This window comes from Mchenga conophoros, linkage group LG4 (genome assembly GCF_057382185.1).
Source record: "Mchenga conophoros isolate Kocher_MC1m ecotype Shallow Benthic linkage group LG4, M_conophoros_male_GT1.1, whole genome shotgun sequence".
In the NCBI taxonomy this organism is placed as follows: Eukaryota; Metazoa; Chordata; class Actinopteri; order Cichliformes; family Cichlidae; genus Mchenga; species Mchenga conophoros.
Genome location: NC_140529.1, coordinates 29,260,646 through 29,278,735, shown reverse-complemented (window position 1 = coordinate 29,278,735; position 18,090 = coordinate 29,260,646). Strand labels below are relative to the sequence as shown.

The 18,090-nt window shown below is 43.5% G+C and overlaps 1 protein-coding gene across 3 annotated transcripts in view; it reads right to left on the bottom strand.

Moving 5' to 3' along the window:
• pde4a (phosphodiesterase 4A, cAMP-specific) overlaps positions 1-18,090 on the bottom strand; it is a 49,703-nt gene that overhangs the window by 4,041 nt on the left and 27,572 nt on the right. The window contains exons 1-14 of one of the 3 annotated variants that reach the window (XM_085271599.1): positions 17,271-18,048; positions 13,070-13,255; positions 12,613-12,649; positions 12,364-12,434; positions 11,526-11,575; positions 10,700-10,812; positions 5,756-5,849; positions 5,509-5,672; positions 5,151-5,249; positions 4,897-5,061; positions 4,681-4,780; positions 2,740-2,894; positions 2,496-2,618; positions 165-347 (exon numbers count right to left, since the gene is read on the bottom strand). In XM_085271599.1, coding sequence (XP_085127725.1) covers positions 165-347; positions 2,496-2,618; positions 2,740-2,894; positions 4,681-4,780; positions 4,897-5,061; positions 5,151-5,249; positions 5,509-5,672; positions 5,756-5,849; positions 10,700-10,812; positions 11,526-11,575; positions 12,364-12,434; positions 12,613-12,649; positions 13,070-13,255; positions 17,271-17,467 — 1,737 coding nt within the window. In that variant the 5' untranslated portion in view covers positions 17,468-18,048. Of the gene's footprint in view, positions 1-164; positions 348-2,495; positions 2,619-2,739; positions 2,895-4,680; positions 4,781-4,896; positions 5,062-5,150; positions 5,250-5,508; positions 5,673-5,755; positions 5,850-10,699; positions 10,813-11,525; positions 11,576-12,363; positions 12,435-12,612; positions 12,650-13,069; positions 13,256-14,378; positions 14,675-17,270; positions 18,049-18,090 lie in introns of those variants that run through there. The other 2 variants (XM_085271600.1, XM_085271598.1) reach the window with 2 other exon arrangements.

Sequence of the window (18,090 nt, the reverse complement as noted above, 5' to 3'; positions counted from 1 at the left end):
CTGCCTGCAAATCAGCATTAAAAATGTAGGAGGATGACTGCTGCGATCAGAGCTGATAAATCACTCTCTGCACTGTAGTTATCACTCCACCTACAGCATTAACAGTTATCCAGTTGCGTGCTGTTATATTCATACATGTGTGTATTTCACTGCTGCTCATTTACCTGACTTTTTTCCACAGATGCAGTGTGTTTATCGCACATGGGACTGATCTCCATCCCCCGCTCTCTCTCCTTGTCTCCCTGCCTGAAGAATTCCTGCATGATTCTCTCTGTCCATTGTCGATACACAGCCAGAGGCTTTGTGGGATTGCTCAGGTCAGCACAGTGCACCATGTTCCTCAATACCTGCACATATACAAAATCATTTACCTCACATTATATTGTGAACGTACAAAGCTAGAAATACTAGTGTTGGATGAAACTTGTTACTGTAATCACATGACATTTTTTAAGTAATGCAGTACTACTAAATTCAATAATTAAATGACAGTTAAAATTATGTTGTTACTTGTGTTAGAAATAAAAAACAAACAAACAAAGAAACAAGCTTTTTTCTTTCTGTGCACCACAATCAGCTACTTTCAGTTTATGTGCAGGGAGGAACAAACTGGTGTCATGGTCTACGGCTTTTGAAGTGTAGCGATACGGACATTACCTTTATTGTTATTGCATAAATGGACAAGAATGCGATAGTGAAATGAAGACTGCGTCCATGACAGAAACAGTTGCATTATACTGTTAACGCAGCTTCGGCCCTTTGCAAGCATCTGCGCAGACATCATGCAAACACAAAGCTAGGCAAGAACCCAGAATGACATAATAGCTGAGTGTATGCTGACCCCAGCCCTGCAGCCAGAGCCTTAACTTCAACAGGTAACAAAAGCAATAAGCTTGCTGGCCTCTATTTAAACCTATGCAGTTGAATTACGGTGACGATTCCTTTAAAGTCTTTTTGGGCTCTTTATATGCGTGTCCTTGTTAGGGTGGGGATTTCTATTGGTGTGTGGGACTGTAGCTTCAGGTTTATAAGTAATAGAAAAGTAAAGAGTAATGTGCAATACCTCACCTTTTTTGAGTAATGGCCGTAGCATTGATTAACACTATCCTGAAATCTGATAAACATGAAGATTGTTTGCCCATCGTCTACTTTTTCCCTTTAAGTTGTCTGACATTTTAAAGCATTTTAAATTGACAAAGCGACTGAAAAATGTGGTGCAAACCCAATGTTTTTATGACCTTTTTCACATTCATTCTCTTTTCCTTTCCTTTCCTCCACAAGTTGGTACAATTCTCCAAAGTCTCAGTAACTGCTCTTTCCTCCTTATTGATCTTGACAGCTACTAAGCAAAAATGTTCTTCATGTTTAAATCCTCAGAAAACATCCTCCACTGCTTGCAGCTGAATTTAATTAACCTCTGTATCTAACCTCCCAATGAAAGGGTTGTAAAGATGTTATCGCTTAATCCAGATGTCACCTGAGCTCTTCCTTTAACTCCCGCTGTTAATGTCACCTGTTCTTCTGTGACATCTGACTGGAGCAGTGCAAATCACTTAGTTTCTCCAGTGGTGAGAAATTCCAGATTAGCTGTCCTTTCCAAAACTCTTGACACATATAATAATACAATAAGTTGTTAGAATCTAGTCTTTCGTGGATTCAAATACTTTTCGAATCAACACCGTTGTTTCGTCTTTGTTCAAAGACAGCTGATCAGCTGCTTTAGAAACTGTCAGCAACCACCATCACCTTGGCTGAGATAACTGGGGATGTTTCATTTCTGTCCCATTCACCACACTGTCAGTCTGGATTTTAGATCTTGCAGGAGTTTGGTGTGTGAAGTATATTGTTCAACCAAGCAGCAGCTTACAGCTCTGAAAGATGAAGTAATCTTTCAAATGCCAAAAACTGCCACTTGAAAGGCTGGCTTCAAAACTGACAGGTTAAGGCCAATGCAAGCGGCTTTGCTTCTGCCATTTGAAAGTCACCAAACTAAAAGCCTCAACTGCGTCAACACTTTTAGGTGCTTCTTGAAATGGCTTGTTGGTTATTGTACTTAAGAGTCCATTCAGTGCTGTTTGTACCGATTAGTTGACATCTGCGTCTGTGCAATGCACTTTGGTAACCAAGCATGCTAGCATTACATGATGCCCTAGCACTCCACCATTACATTCAGATACTTCCCTTCTGTGCCAAAATAACAAGACTGCAACAGCCATGGAGTCCAGCCTTGAAAACCAAAGCCCAGAAACGAATGGCTGTCTTTGTGGTGGCTACACCTGTCTTATACATGCACTCTAAGGGTTTAGTTTATTTAAAACAAAATGCCAGCTTCATATTTATTGTGTTTCCAACTTGTCTCCACCTTTAAAAAACATTGTGGTGAGCCACGTTCACGGTCTCATTATCTTTTATAACACTCCTATCTTTTATAAATATTCCTCTCATTGTTTGTTGACTGGAAGTACTTTTAAATTAACTGAATAACTGTAGCTTACCTGTATTCGATCAGTGTAGTGGTCAAGCATCAGCACTCCAGAACTTGTCACTTTCTTAGTTTCCACCATAGTTTTGAGGTCTGCCAGCAAACTCATGTGTTTAGACATGTCTGTTGCCAAAACCTGAGAACAAAGTAGGTATGAGTAGATTAGAGGAAAAAGAGACAAATAAAAAGTAGAAAGGGTCACATGACGACAAGTGAGAAAGGTAGCTATAATTCATAATGAATATGTTGACACTCACCATGTCAATAACAAGCTTCCTAAGGCTCTGTCTTTGCCTCTTGGTAAGGTTCTGGAAGATGTCACAGTTGTCCTCATGAAGCAGCTTAAAACCCACAGCCAAGTGATGGTTCTCCAGCACAGACTCATCATTATACATCAGGGCTAACTCTGAGTCTGAGGAAGGCATCAAGCAACAATCGATATCAGTAAAAGAACAACAAAAACTCCTTTGAGAATTACTATTTTTTAAGGGTAAACTGTTGCATTTACAAAACAAAATGAGAAGTCACACTCTATATATGTATGTATGTATATAAGTGCGTGTTGTATACTACACTATATACATCATAAATACAATTTATATACACAAAACAGTAAAGCATATATAAAAATCCCTGCTTAGTTTTTGCTATCTGAATTATCCCCATTCTTAAATCAGAGACTTTTACAAACACATTGTTATAGACATTATTGTACTGGTTTCTTTATAGCTACCCTCTCTTTGCTAGTAATTTGCTAGTGATGATTGCACATCACACATCAGGCATATTCAACCAATTCACCTTTTTTTTTATCACCATTGTTTATGTTGTTTCGTTTTTATTAAATTACCTGAGCGTGTTTGATGTTTCTCTAGTGCAAAGTAGTGACAGTAACACTGTGGGGGTTCCATGTGTCCTAAGCTACCCAGTTGGTACTCATGCCTAAACCCAATGTAATTCTGGAGTATTCCCATCTATGCACCTGTTTCCAGAACTTATTAAGGGATGCTGGAGCTTATGACAGCTGATTATGAGAGAAAAGTGAGGTCTGGCCTCTCTATTGTGGAGCTAATAAAAACAGACAGGCAACTTCAAATTCACCTCTTCCTGTTCCAAAGAGGAATTTCCCAACCTATCCACTTCTTTCTGACAGGGGACAGTCCTAACCAGTCCACCACCATGCTGCAGAACCCCAGGTTTTAGAGTATGTGAGTGAGTGAGAACATGTTGTACCCAGACTATCTCCTGCTGTGTGATACACTACCAGTCAAAAGTTTGGACACACCTTCTATTTTTTACTGCTTTCTACACTGTAGATACAAACCGAAGACATCAAATATATTACGCAAGATATACGGAATTTTGTAGCAAAGAAAAAAATGATAAATAACTTTTATATTATCTTATAGTTTAGATTCCTCAAAGTAGCCACCCTTTGCTTTGTTGACAGCGCTGCAAACCCTCATTCATTTAATTCATTTGTGGAATTTCTTGCCATCTTTATGCGGTTGGGACCATCAGTTGTGTTGGGCAGAAGTCTGGTTGGTACTCACTTGACAGCCCTATTTGACAACTTAGAATTCATATTATGTCAACAACCAATCAACTAAGGAAAGAGAAACGACAGTCCATTACTTTAAGAACTGAAGGTCAGTCACTCTGGAAAATTGCTAAAACTTTGAATGTGTCCCCAAAAATCATCAAGCACTACAAAGAAACTGGCACACATGAGGACCAGATTAGAGTCCAGATAAATGCCACACAGAGTTCTAGTAGCAGACACATCTCTACATCAACTGTTCAGAGGAGACTAGGCGAATTCAGGCCTTTATGGTCAAAAAGCTGCTAAGAAAACACTACTAAGGAAAAGCAACAAGCAGAAGATATTTGTTTGGGCCAAGAAACACAAGGAATGGACATTAGAACAGTGGAAATCTGTGCTTTGGTCTGATGGGTCCAAATTTGAGATCTTTGGTTCCACCCGCCGTGTCTTTGTGTGACGCAGAAAAGGTGAACGGATGGTCTCTACATGCATGGTTCCCATCGTGAAGCACTGAGGAGGAGGTGTGCTTTTCTGGTGACACTGTTGGGAGTTTTTTTTGTTTCCTTCAGTGAGAATCTACAATGTAAATAGTCACGTGTCCAAAGTTTTGACTGGTAATGTATGTGTGTACAAGTTTAATCTCATTTTGACTCACTGGTGTTTATGAGGAATTGGTTTGACACTCCTGGATGGTCCACATCATGGATGGCGGCAGCAAATAATGCAGCTAGTATCTCTAGATCAGTGAATACAGCCTGTAAGAGAGAAACAAAGAGGGGAACACATAGTTTGCAGTTTGGCTCTTAACTATTGTTTCGTTTTAGAAGCTGTGTGGACTTCTTGTCATTGGCAGTTAAATAGAGATACTTACATCTAAAGCTGGTGTGGACAGCAGTACATGAGTAGACTGAGTGACATCAGCAGCGTGGAGGCTGTTATGGTAGGCCACATTGGCATGGTAGTGGTCCTCCAGGGTCATCACATAGGTGACAAACGTATCCACAGGGATCCGAAAGGTCTTCAGTAGATCTCTTTCCTGCAACAGGCGGAGTCCACAAGAGTCATGATCACAGTCATTCTACATTCTATTAGTTGCTGCACATTCCATTAAGACCGGCCTCTCACCTGGAAGATGGCATACATTATGCAGCTGAGGGGTCGATTATTAGAGAACTCTGCCACACGAAAGATATTAAGGCCCCACTTGTTCAAGTCGTTCAGCTCCTGAGAGCAAAGAGAAACACACATGTCACCAAACTGTCAGTGCTGCCAGTTCTTTAGAAGTTCACAGTAGAAAAGTTTATTTTAACACAATCTACTACGGTCCAGTGTAGACATAATGTGATGATTGCTGTCAGTGTTTTGGAGTGAAATTCTCTTTACATGTTCTCACAGAAGACTACAGAATGCAAACAGGAATTTAGTATTAGAATTAGATAAATAAATACAATGTGCTGAGAAAGTAGGTTTCACTTCCGTTTACCCTGGCTAATGCATCCTCGTGTTCAGTCTTCACTCCGAAGCGAGGCAGGGCGGAGTTGGAAAGGCTGGAGCTGTGCGTGAGCTTCTTCACACCACTGATGTGACACATGGGCTTCTCCCTCTCCCTTATGGTGGGGGACGGGATCTCCACCTCGTTCTGCTTATCTGCAACAAGCAGAAGTCAGAGATCAGCTGCGGGTGAAGCTGCTATAAAAGTTGGCAACAAGTGGGCGGCAGGTTTTCTTTACCTAGAAAGGTAGTGGAGATGTATTCTGACACTTGGTTCCCTGAGCGACTCATCTCTGACAAATGGGACAGCTCCCTGTTCAACATCCTTTTAAACTGAGGGGAGGACAGACATTGACAGAAGTGAGTGACTTGAACAGTAGTTAGGACATAGAAGCATAAGACATGTGTTACTGACATATCCAACTATATATTAACACTGTAATTTAGATTCCATTTGCACTGATATATAACAACAAAACATTCCTGTGATTCAAATATGAAAAAATAAATTATCACCCTCATTTTGCGAGGGAATCAATTATGAATCATGCCTCCTCCTTTTCTCAGATGAGAACAGACTGTTCAATACCCCGACTCAGTGTGCTTGTACTCTGATTTCCAGAGATGTGCTGCAGTAATGTGGCATGTTTCTTTTATGTATTCTTTCCCATACAACTACAGTGTCAGCTGTGAACTACAGACACAAATATGATTAAATGAGTACATTATCCATGCAGACAGACTGAACACTGTTCCTGAATCTTCTCGCTGCGTTTATGTAACGTTTTATTGTCATAGCTCCACACGATGATTTGGGAGACTTAACAGTTCCCTGTCAGACAAGTTATGTGAAAGCACAATGCAAATCGGACAGACCCCTCAGTCTGTGTCCCACTGACTGATCTTTCACACATAACAATCTCCATGGCAACCCAAGCAGTTGCCATGGCAACTGCCTCCTCACAGTCAGTCCTTCAGCTTGATGTGAGAGCGGTGGCTTCTTGGGTGACAATCTGAGGGAGTAGGCAGGTGTCTCTGACCTTTACCAAGGTCAACCCTCTCCTCCTCTGCCTCTGCTCCTCGCTACAGCTCTCTGTTACTTAAAACTGCTCCTCCCTCCCCCTAGAGGTAAACAGCATTCTCCATTACCTCCCTTGAGCTCCCAAATCCTTCTCTGTCACAAGCTCCTCTTTGTTTTCCTTCCGTTTTATTTTGTGCAACACCCCCCATCTCTCACTCTTATCCCCATAGTTATCTCCCATTTTCCCATCATTTCCTGGCCTGTCACCTCTTACATAATAAGCCAGGCAAATAGCTAATTGTAACAATAAATTGTAGGAGCAATCAGGCAGAATCAGCCATCAGCAGCCAGGAAGGCCAGTGAAGCCCAGTGGCACACTTAGGCAAGCAGGCTCAGCCCAAACCTCCTCTCTCCCGCTCTTTGGTTCTTTCCTTCCCTAATGCTGTAACGCTGAGTCATAGCTGCCAACCAACACTTCTACAGTGCCAGTCCGAGTGCCAGGACAAACAACACTCTTCCTCTGACACAGACTAATGAAGCAAACATGCAAACACTGTTCAGACATGACTGTGGGCTCACACACCTGCATATGTAAGGTATATATCAGGCATATATCTTAGGCATATATACCGTCATGAATAAAACACGTGGAAGTGCTCCAAAGTATAACCTGTACTTAGTGATACAGAGATATCAAGTAAATCCTATAATCCTTATTCTTTTTCTTTTTATTAAGTGTCGAGATATCCCATCACATACAAGTCTACAAATTTCATTTATTAATAAAAACCTGTGAAAATGTATAAATTTACATAGAGTCAGAGGGTTAAATAACCAAAAGGGGGATTAAGCATCTACACAGAACCAAGACAATAAGCTTCTCCTTCACTGACAGCATGCTTGCCTTCTTTTAGTCTGTATTGAGGCCAGCTTCGGGGTAGCAGGAGAGAGCCAGAGAGAGGGATGTGGGACGCAGGTGTGAAGGATAGAAATGGCCATTATGTGACACTGCATCGTACCTGCAGTAAAAACTGCTGGACTACTTCATAAAGTCCCAAGGCTATTTCTCAGATTATAAGCAGCTCGGTGTACTCTCACAGGACACGGATGTAGACAGGTTATAGGGGGATGAAGAATGAGACTGATATTATTGTCTTTTTGTTTACAGTTCTGCTGCAGTGTAGAAACACTGGGCAGAGTTAATAAATTCTGTTCCCCTATCACTGTTCCTGCTGAGTAGTTTCATGTAAATTATCTACAGGAATATACTGGCCAGCATTCTGACTTACTGTTTGAAATGAAGTCCCTGCCAGACCCAGAAAGTCTTCCAGCACCACATGGAGTCCACATAAAACAAATCTAATGTAGCACCTTTTAAGATTTTCCCTTATAAGCTCAATATATTCACAAGATGACGCAACAACTGGTGAATTTTTAAAAAAGACACATAATGAGGGCTAGCTAACAGATGAGTTGTTAATGCATGCATAACACTTGTAGAGTTCACAGCATCCATCCAAGATGGCCACCGCCAGGCCTTGTTTGTTTTCTGCAAGTTCCCCGAGCCCTACCTGGTCCCACCAACCGATGAGCCAGGGCTTGGAGCAGGTCTCACAGAAGAGGTCCACTAAGGGTGTCCTGCGCTCTGCTGCTGTCCCACCCCCCTCCAGAACTCCTCCAGCAGCTGCATCGAGGTCCAGCTCTGCCCCTGCCCTCCCCTGCAAGGGACTGTAGCTGGAGGAGCGGGGCAGCCTGTAGCCCCCTGGTACAGGCGAGGGGCAGGGGGACGGCGCTGGGTCAATGGCCTCCACCACACCCATGTTGAGGGTGACTGGGGGTTTTGGTCGATGGCACCGGCAGGAGGTTCGGTAGTGGAGTGGGGTAGAGGTGCTGCGAGTCCCCCAGTGGCATGAGGGCGTCGTCAGGGTGTGTGGGGAGAGGCCACAGCCAGTCAAGCCGGGACACTCCAGAGTGACGGCTGCCCCAAGAAGGGGTCAAAGGAACAGGGGAAGGGGGTGAGGGCAGGGGCTGCTGGTGCAGATTGTCCTTGCCTACATGCAATACCCCAAAGCAGGCCACCCAGTCACTCCTGAGTCAGGCTCCAGCCTCAGTGTGGTCCGAAGATGAGGGCAAACCAGGAGCCCCCTGGATCCGGCTGCTGTGGAGACTACATCTCATCCCATTTGCTGAGCAGGCTGACCCAAATATATAGTCAGTGCTGGGTAAAGGTGGATGGGAGCCGAAAGAGTAAAGATGGAGGCAGGGGAGGCGGGAGACAGGGAGCGATGGACCGTCTGAAGGGCAAAGACAGCAGCGAATGGTGGAAATGAGTGGCAATGTAAGAGAAATGTAAAGAAAAAAAAAACAATGTCACGAGAGCTGGGCTGCTTCACAAACACTAATGAAAAAAAAAAGGTGAGGGCAATGGAGAGATGATGACGGGAGGAGAGAAAGATGACTGAGGTTTCAAATAGTGGATGCAAAGGGAGCCTGGATAGCAGGAGGACCAGGGAAGGGAGAACGGGCAAACAACTGATGACAGCAAGAGAACAGCAAGACTGGAGAGAAAGAGAGGGGGACAGAATGGGATGCAGGCAGGCCTGTAGCAGACAGTCAGGTTGAAGAATCAAACCAGAGCTGTGGTCTGGAAAAACAGTCTCCCTCTCTGCGTCGGCTGCCCCTCCCCCACAGTACGGATCCAGAGGCCCGGCCCAATCCTACCGGTGCATCAGCCCGTCTGTGCCGTCTCACACCGATCCCAGTAACACACAGTCAGAGCAGAGGCAGTCCGGCTGCCTCCTGATACCTCCGCAGCACAGTCCTCTGCTCCCAGTCAATCCGTGCAGCAGCTGGCCAAAATGCCAGAGGTCTAATCCCGCTGCTTTAGGCTGCCGCTTCTCCTCAAATGCTCTGCCTCTTGCGCCATTTCCCTGGATGCTGTAGACAGCTCTCGCAAGCTAATCAGGCAGTGTGGCTGCAGGCGCGTGCATGTGTGTGAGTGTCTGCGCTCGCCTCTATTCAGATGCCGACAGCGCATGTGCAACAAGACAGCATGTACGTCTGTCGGAAATATGTGTGTGAGTGAGGGTGTGAGTGTGAGTGAGAGACTGTGTGGGAATATTCATGTGTGCACCTCCATGTTGGCAGCGTGGAGGATGTCTTATTTGCACCTTCTAAGACGCCGCGACATATTCACAGAGACTACGTTTTCACCAAGAGTCTTCCTCTCTCTCTCTGTGCATTGTATGTGCACTGACACATAAACTATGTCCCTTCATTCATCACTGTGTTCTTTTTTCCCTCGCTCTTTTCATCACAAGCCTGATTACAAGCACAAAGAACGCTTCTAATTATTAACACAGAGGTGAAGCATGGGAAGAATTTCTGGAATAAAATCAACAAGGCACAGGATGCTGTCTCTTTAAGACAGAGCACTATTAAAGGAGCATTGCCTGTGCTTCATTGGTTGTTGCCTAAGCCACATGGCTTGTGGTCAGAGTGGGAAGCCAATGACAAAAAAGGGAAGGGCAGACCCTGCTGCTGTTCGGTAGCAACCAAGGTTACAGCAGAGACATCAGCATCAGGACCTATCCACCCTCCCCCCCCCCCCCCCCCCTTCCCTTGTCCTTCCCACCCACAAACCGTCACATCCCACCCTTCTCTACCGCTCTCTCTCTCTTCCTGTGCCCGCACAAACAAAAGTGCATGCATCTGTAAGAATCCTGCCCATGTGCACACATATGAATTATAAACATACTAATGCAAAAATGCACCAAAATTCAATACTGCTTACAACCACACCAACCACTAGAGTTGTTTCCCCCCCCAGCTTTTCAGTATACCAACCAAAAAGGAAAGCACTAGCTGAACACAGGACTCCACATCAGTTATTTATGAATACCACAGGACTGCAAATAAACCCAGAATTACTGCAAATGATCACTTTTTTAAGTGGCACATGAATACTCCAGCTGATGAGTCATGTGCTGAGCAATACTGTGTGAATATGTGTGAAGGTCACATGTGACAAGCACTGGAGGAGGCTGGAAAAGCCTTGTGGATCAGTTTATATGTTGCTCATTATCTCAGCAGGGCGCTTACGCCGAGATAGGCGAACAGTGAAGGTGAAGCTGAACATATTTGTGTGCGAACAGGTGCCCACCTTATTGGACGCCATCTCGCTGACTGAGCGGTGGGTCTGAATGGTTTCCAGCTGGTCCAGACACCAGTCCAGCTCCTCCAGAGTTTCCCGAGCCATCTGCTGGTATGTCTCTTCTGGCAGGGGCACACACCACACATAGTCAAAGTATAAATGGGCAGGAAGTGTGAAAAGAGCATGTGTGCATGGAGATCTGGGTCACATTCTAGTGATCGCACTTTCTGTCTTCCACCTTGGCTCAAAGATGACATGCACTGCACAGTACTGAATCATAATTAACCTAAAAAGCTGAGATTAGTGAAAAATAGTCTAGTGAAGCAACATCACTGTGCTGATAATGTCATGTATCATTCTGACATTTTAAATCAGGATTAAGCTTTTTAATACAAAAAGAGAAAATACCAGTTTTATTAATAAAATAAAAACTGCAAAAATAGTATTTGTTGAACACTTATTTTTCATATCTATTTCACAACCCACGGCAATGGCGGTCTTGCAACCTCCTGGCTCCACATTTTTTCAAAGAATCCTATAAAAACTAAAAGTTTCAGTTTAAATGAAGCTATTCTTACATGCACTTTGTACATCTGCATGCAAGAAGTGATTAAATTCAACATTTTATTAACCCATATAGCCATAATAGCTTAAGCCTTATAATTAAGATCCACCCAATTTCCTAAAGTCTGCGCAGTGCAGTTGATTAAACATTTCCTCAGTAATAGCCACATAATATTATGTGATGTTCTGCGGTCATTAGGGGAGAGTGGGAGCCTTGGCGTGTCCTTAAAGGAAACTCGCTGGACAGAGTTTTAATTAGCTAACAACATACCAGAGAGTGTAGCTTGGGGAACAGTGGGTTGGCTTGTTACTGGTGACCTCCTGTGGACAAAGACAGCATTACATCAGTCTGAGAACTGCCCTCTGCTGCCCCCTGCTGGGGTTCAACACTCATGCAACATGGCAATATATGGTTTTTAAAAAAGGGCTCAGACAGGAGATATAAGAATTTGTATTGATGTTTTTTCGTCTATATGCCCACAAACACTAGACAAGCGGAGGAGTGAATATTAACATTTCATCTGGTACTCAATAACACGGCAAGGTGCTTGTTTTAATAGTGCACACAAAGTCTCTTGTTTCACTTCAAAAATGAAAGAGTCTAAAAAAGACTAAAGACAAAGCCTGAGTTCGGCTTTCTTCTCAAAAGGCTTTTGTGGTTTTTGTAATCGTACGGCAAGGGTACACCGCCGTGTAATTATAGATGCTGATAATTCAGTGGCGCATTGCTTTATATATCATATTGACGTGGAACTCAAAGCCTGCCAGCTCGAGCTCCTTCTGTCTACTGCATTACAAGGGAGAATAATTTTAGTGTTATTGACCGTCTCCATCGTCTGGGCACAGAGTCAGGGACATACACCTGAGGCACTGAGCTCTCTGCACTCAGTCTTCAGCTAAAGCTTGCTGGAAATATGCCAAATAATGCACATCACATATTCCTTGAGCATTGTCTGGTCATCATAAACTGGTTAATCATGATGACTAAAGTGTTTCCCCATGGGATCAAGGAAACCGAGACATTTGTGTACACACACTGCAAACGAAGCAGGCAGTCGTGACAAGTTAAGTGGGGGGGGGGAAGGGGTGTTTGACAGCATGATACTGACTTGTTAGTGGGTGTTGTGACATTGGCGAGGATGGTGAAGTTGCTTCTTACAGTTCGTAGGCTGGCCAACACCTGGGGGATGGATGGACAGCGTGGGAGGGAAAGGAGGAGGAGGGAGGAGGAAAGAGGAAGGGAGGAAGCAGGGAGGTGTGGGAGGGGGGGAGGACAAGTTCACTGCACTAATTAGCTGCCTTTTTTAGCCATTTACAGCAATTAAACATGTCAGATGAGGTGCACAGGGAATACGTACCTGAGCGAAAGGGGTGACGATCATGTCTTCTGTATGCCTGCAGGACCAAAGGTGAAAACAAAAAGCAGAGAATGAGAAGAATATGAGTGGTTGTGGCTGCTGCGGTGCTCTGTGTTTGTGTTTATATGAGAGGCTGTATCTGTGAGCTGGATGTTTACAAAGACCTGTGTGGATCTAAACAGGAAAAAAAATCCCTGAAACACATGAAAGGTTTGAGGTTTTTTAAGCTTACTGAAAAACAGACCAGGAAACAGAGCACAACAGTCAATATTATGAGGATTCATCATGATTTCATTAGCATAATGGATGCATAATTACAATCCCATTCCCAATGCTGTGTTGATTGGGATAATGTGTAGTTACTGTGATGTGCGTGAGTGGACACTGTGGGTTTAAAAAAAACATGTTTCCATCCTGTCCTCAACATGATGGATCCAAACGATGGCTCCGTGCTTACCCCTCACTGTTGATGGAGGAGTTGCGTGACATGGTTTTGGGGGACGTGTCGTAGTCTGAGTCTGAGCGGTACAGGAAGGATTCCCTGCGCTGGCTCTGGGGAAAAGAGGGGTGGAGCACCAACCCAGGACTCGCCTGCGAATCCATGGGACTGCGGCCTGGCGAGGGACCATTTTCTGAATCAAAGCTACAGAGTGAGAGAGAAAAGAGAGAGTACAAGGGTTTTAGATGAGTTCCATTTTTGCAGGTTTCTGTTGCCGCCTTTCTTATTTCACAGTGTGGATAAACATTATCGAGATAACCCTGAATGCCCAGACACGAGTGATGATGCAGCTCAGCCTCTTGCAGTGTTTCTCTCCTTTTTTTTGGAGTGAAAGTTGAAGAAAGCGATGTGACACTTTGCGGCATGAATGCATGCAGCTGTAACTCTGTGGTTCAGCTGGATTGGCAGGCTGCCACAGGGTTTCTCCAAGAATTACACTTTACTGACATGTCACTTCTCAGAGAGCATTGTGTTTAAGTGAGGAAAACGAGCCACATCAACCGCACATTCTCTCTGGGCCAACGCTTTCTCTCTATCTGGAGGCATGACTGATTGAGAATGTTGATTTTGCTACAGATCTGACATTAAAACAAACTACTGGTCGATTAAGGACACTCAAACTGAAGTCCCCCTGTGGCCTTTAGACATGTAGCAATGCTGGGAAGAAGTTTTTCTGTGACTTTTTCTGCCCCCCTTTTCTTGATTGTTGTGCAACACACATAAGGATGCACATGAGAAAATGCGGGTGAGGCAATACTCTATCCTAACAATGACCTATATCCACTGATCTGATAATATGTTGCAATAAGTAGAAATGTTCCAACAAAGGCAGGAAAGAAGAAGAAGAAGAAGAGTGAAAGCCAGGAAAAAAATCCTAAATACTTTTTAAATGGGTTTGGAAAAAAAAAAATAGACACATGTGCCGCAACTTCACCTATGGTTTTGTGAAGCCCAATTTTGATGCCTCTGTGTTAGCGTTTTGCCGCTATGTTGGAATTTTTACAACCTGAAGTGCCCATACTCTATGTGGACAAAAGGGGTGGATTGCTAACTTTTTAGCTAATGCTAACAAGCTCCACTCTGACACTGCACCGGTGCACAGCTCAGACACTGCTGCTAATTAGAGCTAACACATAAAATATTGGATTTTGCTGACTAAAAGCACGAGCACAGATATCTTGGATGGTCTGTTGCAACCGCAGAGCAAGCCATAATGTATGACAGATAATTCCATTAAAAACGCTCCAAAAGGTACCAAAACACAAACCTGTTGAAGAGGGCTGGTTCGAATTAGCAGAGGAAAAGTGTGCTGCCAGATACCTCCTGCTGTGTTTCCATCAGCTTGTCAAGTTTAGTGATTAATATATATGAAAAAATCCTCCCCAGCATTCAAATAAAACGCATCAGGTGTGATGTACATAGCACCAATAATAATTGTCCTCAAGCTTTTAAGACACAGCATATCAATACAAATATAGACTCAAACAGTACACCAAATAGCAAAAACAATGGCAACTGCAAACTTGTAAGAGCAAGAGCTAAGAATTACAGGAGACCCATTTCATCAAAAAAAAAAAAAAGTTATTTTGTTTAAGCCATAGTTTTATCTTGTGCATTAAAATTTTCAAAGCACTCAATGTCTTTATTTCCAGAATATTCCAAATTTGAGGACCTTTAACTGTGAAAGACGACTGACCAAATGTTGTTTTACATTTCTATGCTGCTGAATTTTAAATCATACATTAACTAAATCGGGGGCGAGACCAATTACGCTTTCAAAAGTCAACCTTTAAAAGGAAAATATTATTAATAAAATTCTCTCTCAAGCTCAGCATTGCTTTCCTGAATTTTACAATGATGCTATTGCATTAGGCCTCTATGGTTGAGATCTTTAAAGCCTGTTTGTGTATTGACATTATAAGTTTTATTTATAGGTTGGTACTTGCTACAGAGAGCAAACCCATTTCATGCCAGGCAGTAAAGATGTTTGATATTTCAATACGGGACTCTGTGGGGATTTTCTCGCTCTAGGAGGCAGCTTTGAGGTGCCCATTGGATAAACTACAGCTTTCGCCATCTTTTGCCAAAGTACCAAATAAATTGATGATAACTTTGTTATTGCCTTTTACAGCTCTGCAAATCAACAATTAATTCCCTTCTCCTCAAAATTCAGAGCGTAACCCAGATGAGCTTAACCCAAGGGGGCACAACAACATACTGCTCAGATTACACTCCCCTCTTTTTCCCCCAAACCACCTTCAGTCACAAACCTTTAGTCTCCAGCAAACGTCAGCAAAATTCCTCTGGCATTTTTTTTTCTTTTTGAGATGAAAGCAAGATTAGATCTTGCAACACAGAACCAAAGTCAGTATTGATTCAACAGGGTTTCAGAGTTTGGCATTATGTAACAAGAAAAAGATGGACAGGCAGCAGTGCAGACAGACACCAATTTATCTGACAGCATGTGCGAAAGGTATACTGCTGGATTTATTATGTTTGTTACACACCTAAACAGCCACAGGATTCCTCATATATATTTACCTGCGTTTAAATGTTGGGATGACAAGGACAGATATGTAGGCGCATTGCACTGCAGCAACAGCAGCAGACGCAGCATCTATTTTTGATATAGGATCACTTTTATCTCCTCAGCACCTCTCCACGTCTCCTAAACTTCCCAAACTTTTGTTGTCAACACAGTTGTGAACGCCCTTCAGTTCAATTTCTAAAATTAAGCATGAAGTGTGATATTTTTGGAATTTACTTATAAATTGGCCAATTAGGAGGCACTCCTTGCCCCAGAAGGCTTTGAGGATATGGCAGCAGATCAAATTATCATTAAACATGTTTCCTCAGTAATGAAGAAGACATAAGAAATGTCTGCCATGGGGACTCTCTGCAAGCTGCATGTGGTGGGGCTCATTTCCAAGGGAGACGAGTCTACGTACAGAGACGAGGTGGAGCAGCTGACGTCATGGTGTAAGGCCAATAACCTCCTCCTCAACACTTCAAAAACCAAAGAACTCATAATAGACTTCAGAAGGAAAAAGGCAGAGATCCAACCACTATTCATAAATGGGGACTGTGTAGAAAGGGTGGCAAGCTTCCGCTTCCTGGGAGTCAATATAGAGGAGAACCTTTCCTGGAGTGTGAACACCTCCGAGCTGCTGAAAAAGGCCCAACAGAGACTGTACTTCCTGAGAATTCTCAGGAGGAATAACATCACACAGAGACTGCTGGTGTCCTTCTACAGAGCCACCATTGAGAGTGTTCTAACTTACTGCATATGCATCTGGTACACTAGCTGCACAGGGGCTCAGAGGAAAGCACTCCAAGGGATCATTAACACCGCCCAAAAGATCACTGGCTGCCCTCTCCCCACACTGGAAGTTCTACACAACGCCCACTGTTTTAAAAAGGCCCAAAACATCATAAAAGACACCTCACATCCTGGCCACTCCCTGTTCGAACTGTTGCCCTCAGGCAGACGGTACAGGGCAATCAGAGCAAGGACTAATAGACTCAAACACAGCTGTTATCCAACTGCAATAACACATCTGAATACTACAAAAAAATGTCCATCACGCCACTCTTGTGTTAATCTATGCACGGTCTGAAGCATGTGTGTGGGAATGTATGTGAATGTTTTACTGTTATATCTTATTAGTATTTTAAGTATTCTATCTATTTTATTTATTGAATTTTATTGTTTTATTTATATTTTTGATATTGCTAGGGATGATGCAATGATCGGGGACCATTCTTAATTTCGTTGTTCTCATGACAATGACAATAAAGTTTCTGATTCTGATTCTGATTCTAATCCCTGTTTTTTTTTTTTTCCTGCAGACTTTCAGAGTAATTATGAGACTTCAGCATTCTGAATTCAGCACTTCTCCAAATCTAATCCATCTGACTAATGGTTTAACAGTGTGTGCATGGAATAATTTGCTCTGAAATCCACTTTAGTGAGCTGCATTACAGTCATATTGGACAAACGTTGAAATGGTCACGCCGCACCTGAACTAAGGCATAACTGTTACACATAACTTCTGCATATTTTTCTCTTTTTCTTTCTTTCTTTTTATTTTTAATGAACAAAGATTGCTTAGTCACGACCAGGACATTAAAAGATCAGTGTCTTGGTGCACAACTGTACCTGTAAACACAGTGAGATGAGCGTCTGCGCTCCTGAATACTGCGGTTTAGTTTCAAGCGCCGAAACAGAGCAGAGCCTCCTCCGTGTCCCCGAGACTGATCCCCTGGCGACACGGGTGAGGTGAGCGGGGGCACCGGAGGTGGACCCTCACTACTCTCCCACAATGTCAGCTGTCGTGTCAGCTTCTTCTGACTCATTGCTGGCCCTGCTGGAGCTGACAGGCGAAGGAAAACTCCCCCAGCCTCCACTTACAACTGGCTGTCTTGCTCTCTGTGGCCGTCTCCCTCCCACGCAGTCCCCCTCATCCACTTTTCAGTGAGTACTCAGGCAGAAAAAAACAAAGCACCTGACGTATGTGCTGCAAACTGTCCTCAATCCAGAGCGAGGTCTAATAACAAGGCCTGATCCTCCCTTTAGTCCTGCTCTTGCACACGTCTCACACTGGAGGAGTCAAATTTCATCAACATGCGTATCCTGTGATGTGATCCTCATGCCCTGGATACCTTAAATCCAGTTCCCCCTTCTTGCATCCTCAGTTTGTTCCCTGGATTAATTTGGGTCTTTTTAATCCTTGCTTGAGCGGGTTTGTGTGTTCCTCACCCCTGACAGCCTCACAGAGAGCTCTTCTGATGTTTCACCACATCAACTCTGATTCCCATACAGGCTGACCCAAACCGGACCTCCGTCCCCTCCTGGTCTCCACGTTGCTGTTGCTCTCACGTTCACAACTCTTAAGACATCCCTGCCGCTAATGCACCAACTGCTAATTTCCTAATTAGCCAGCCTTTTGCCCTCTCGTCTAAGTTTTTCTCCCCCCTCC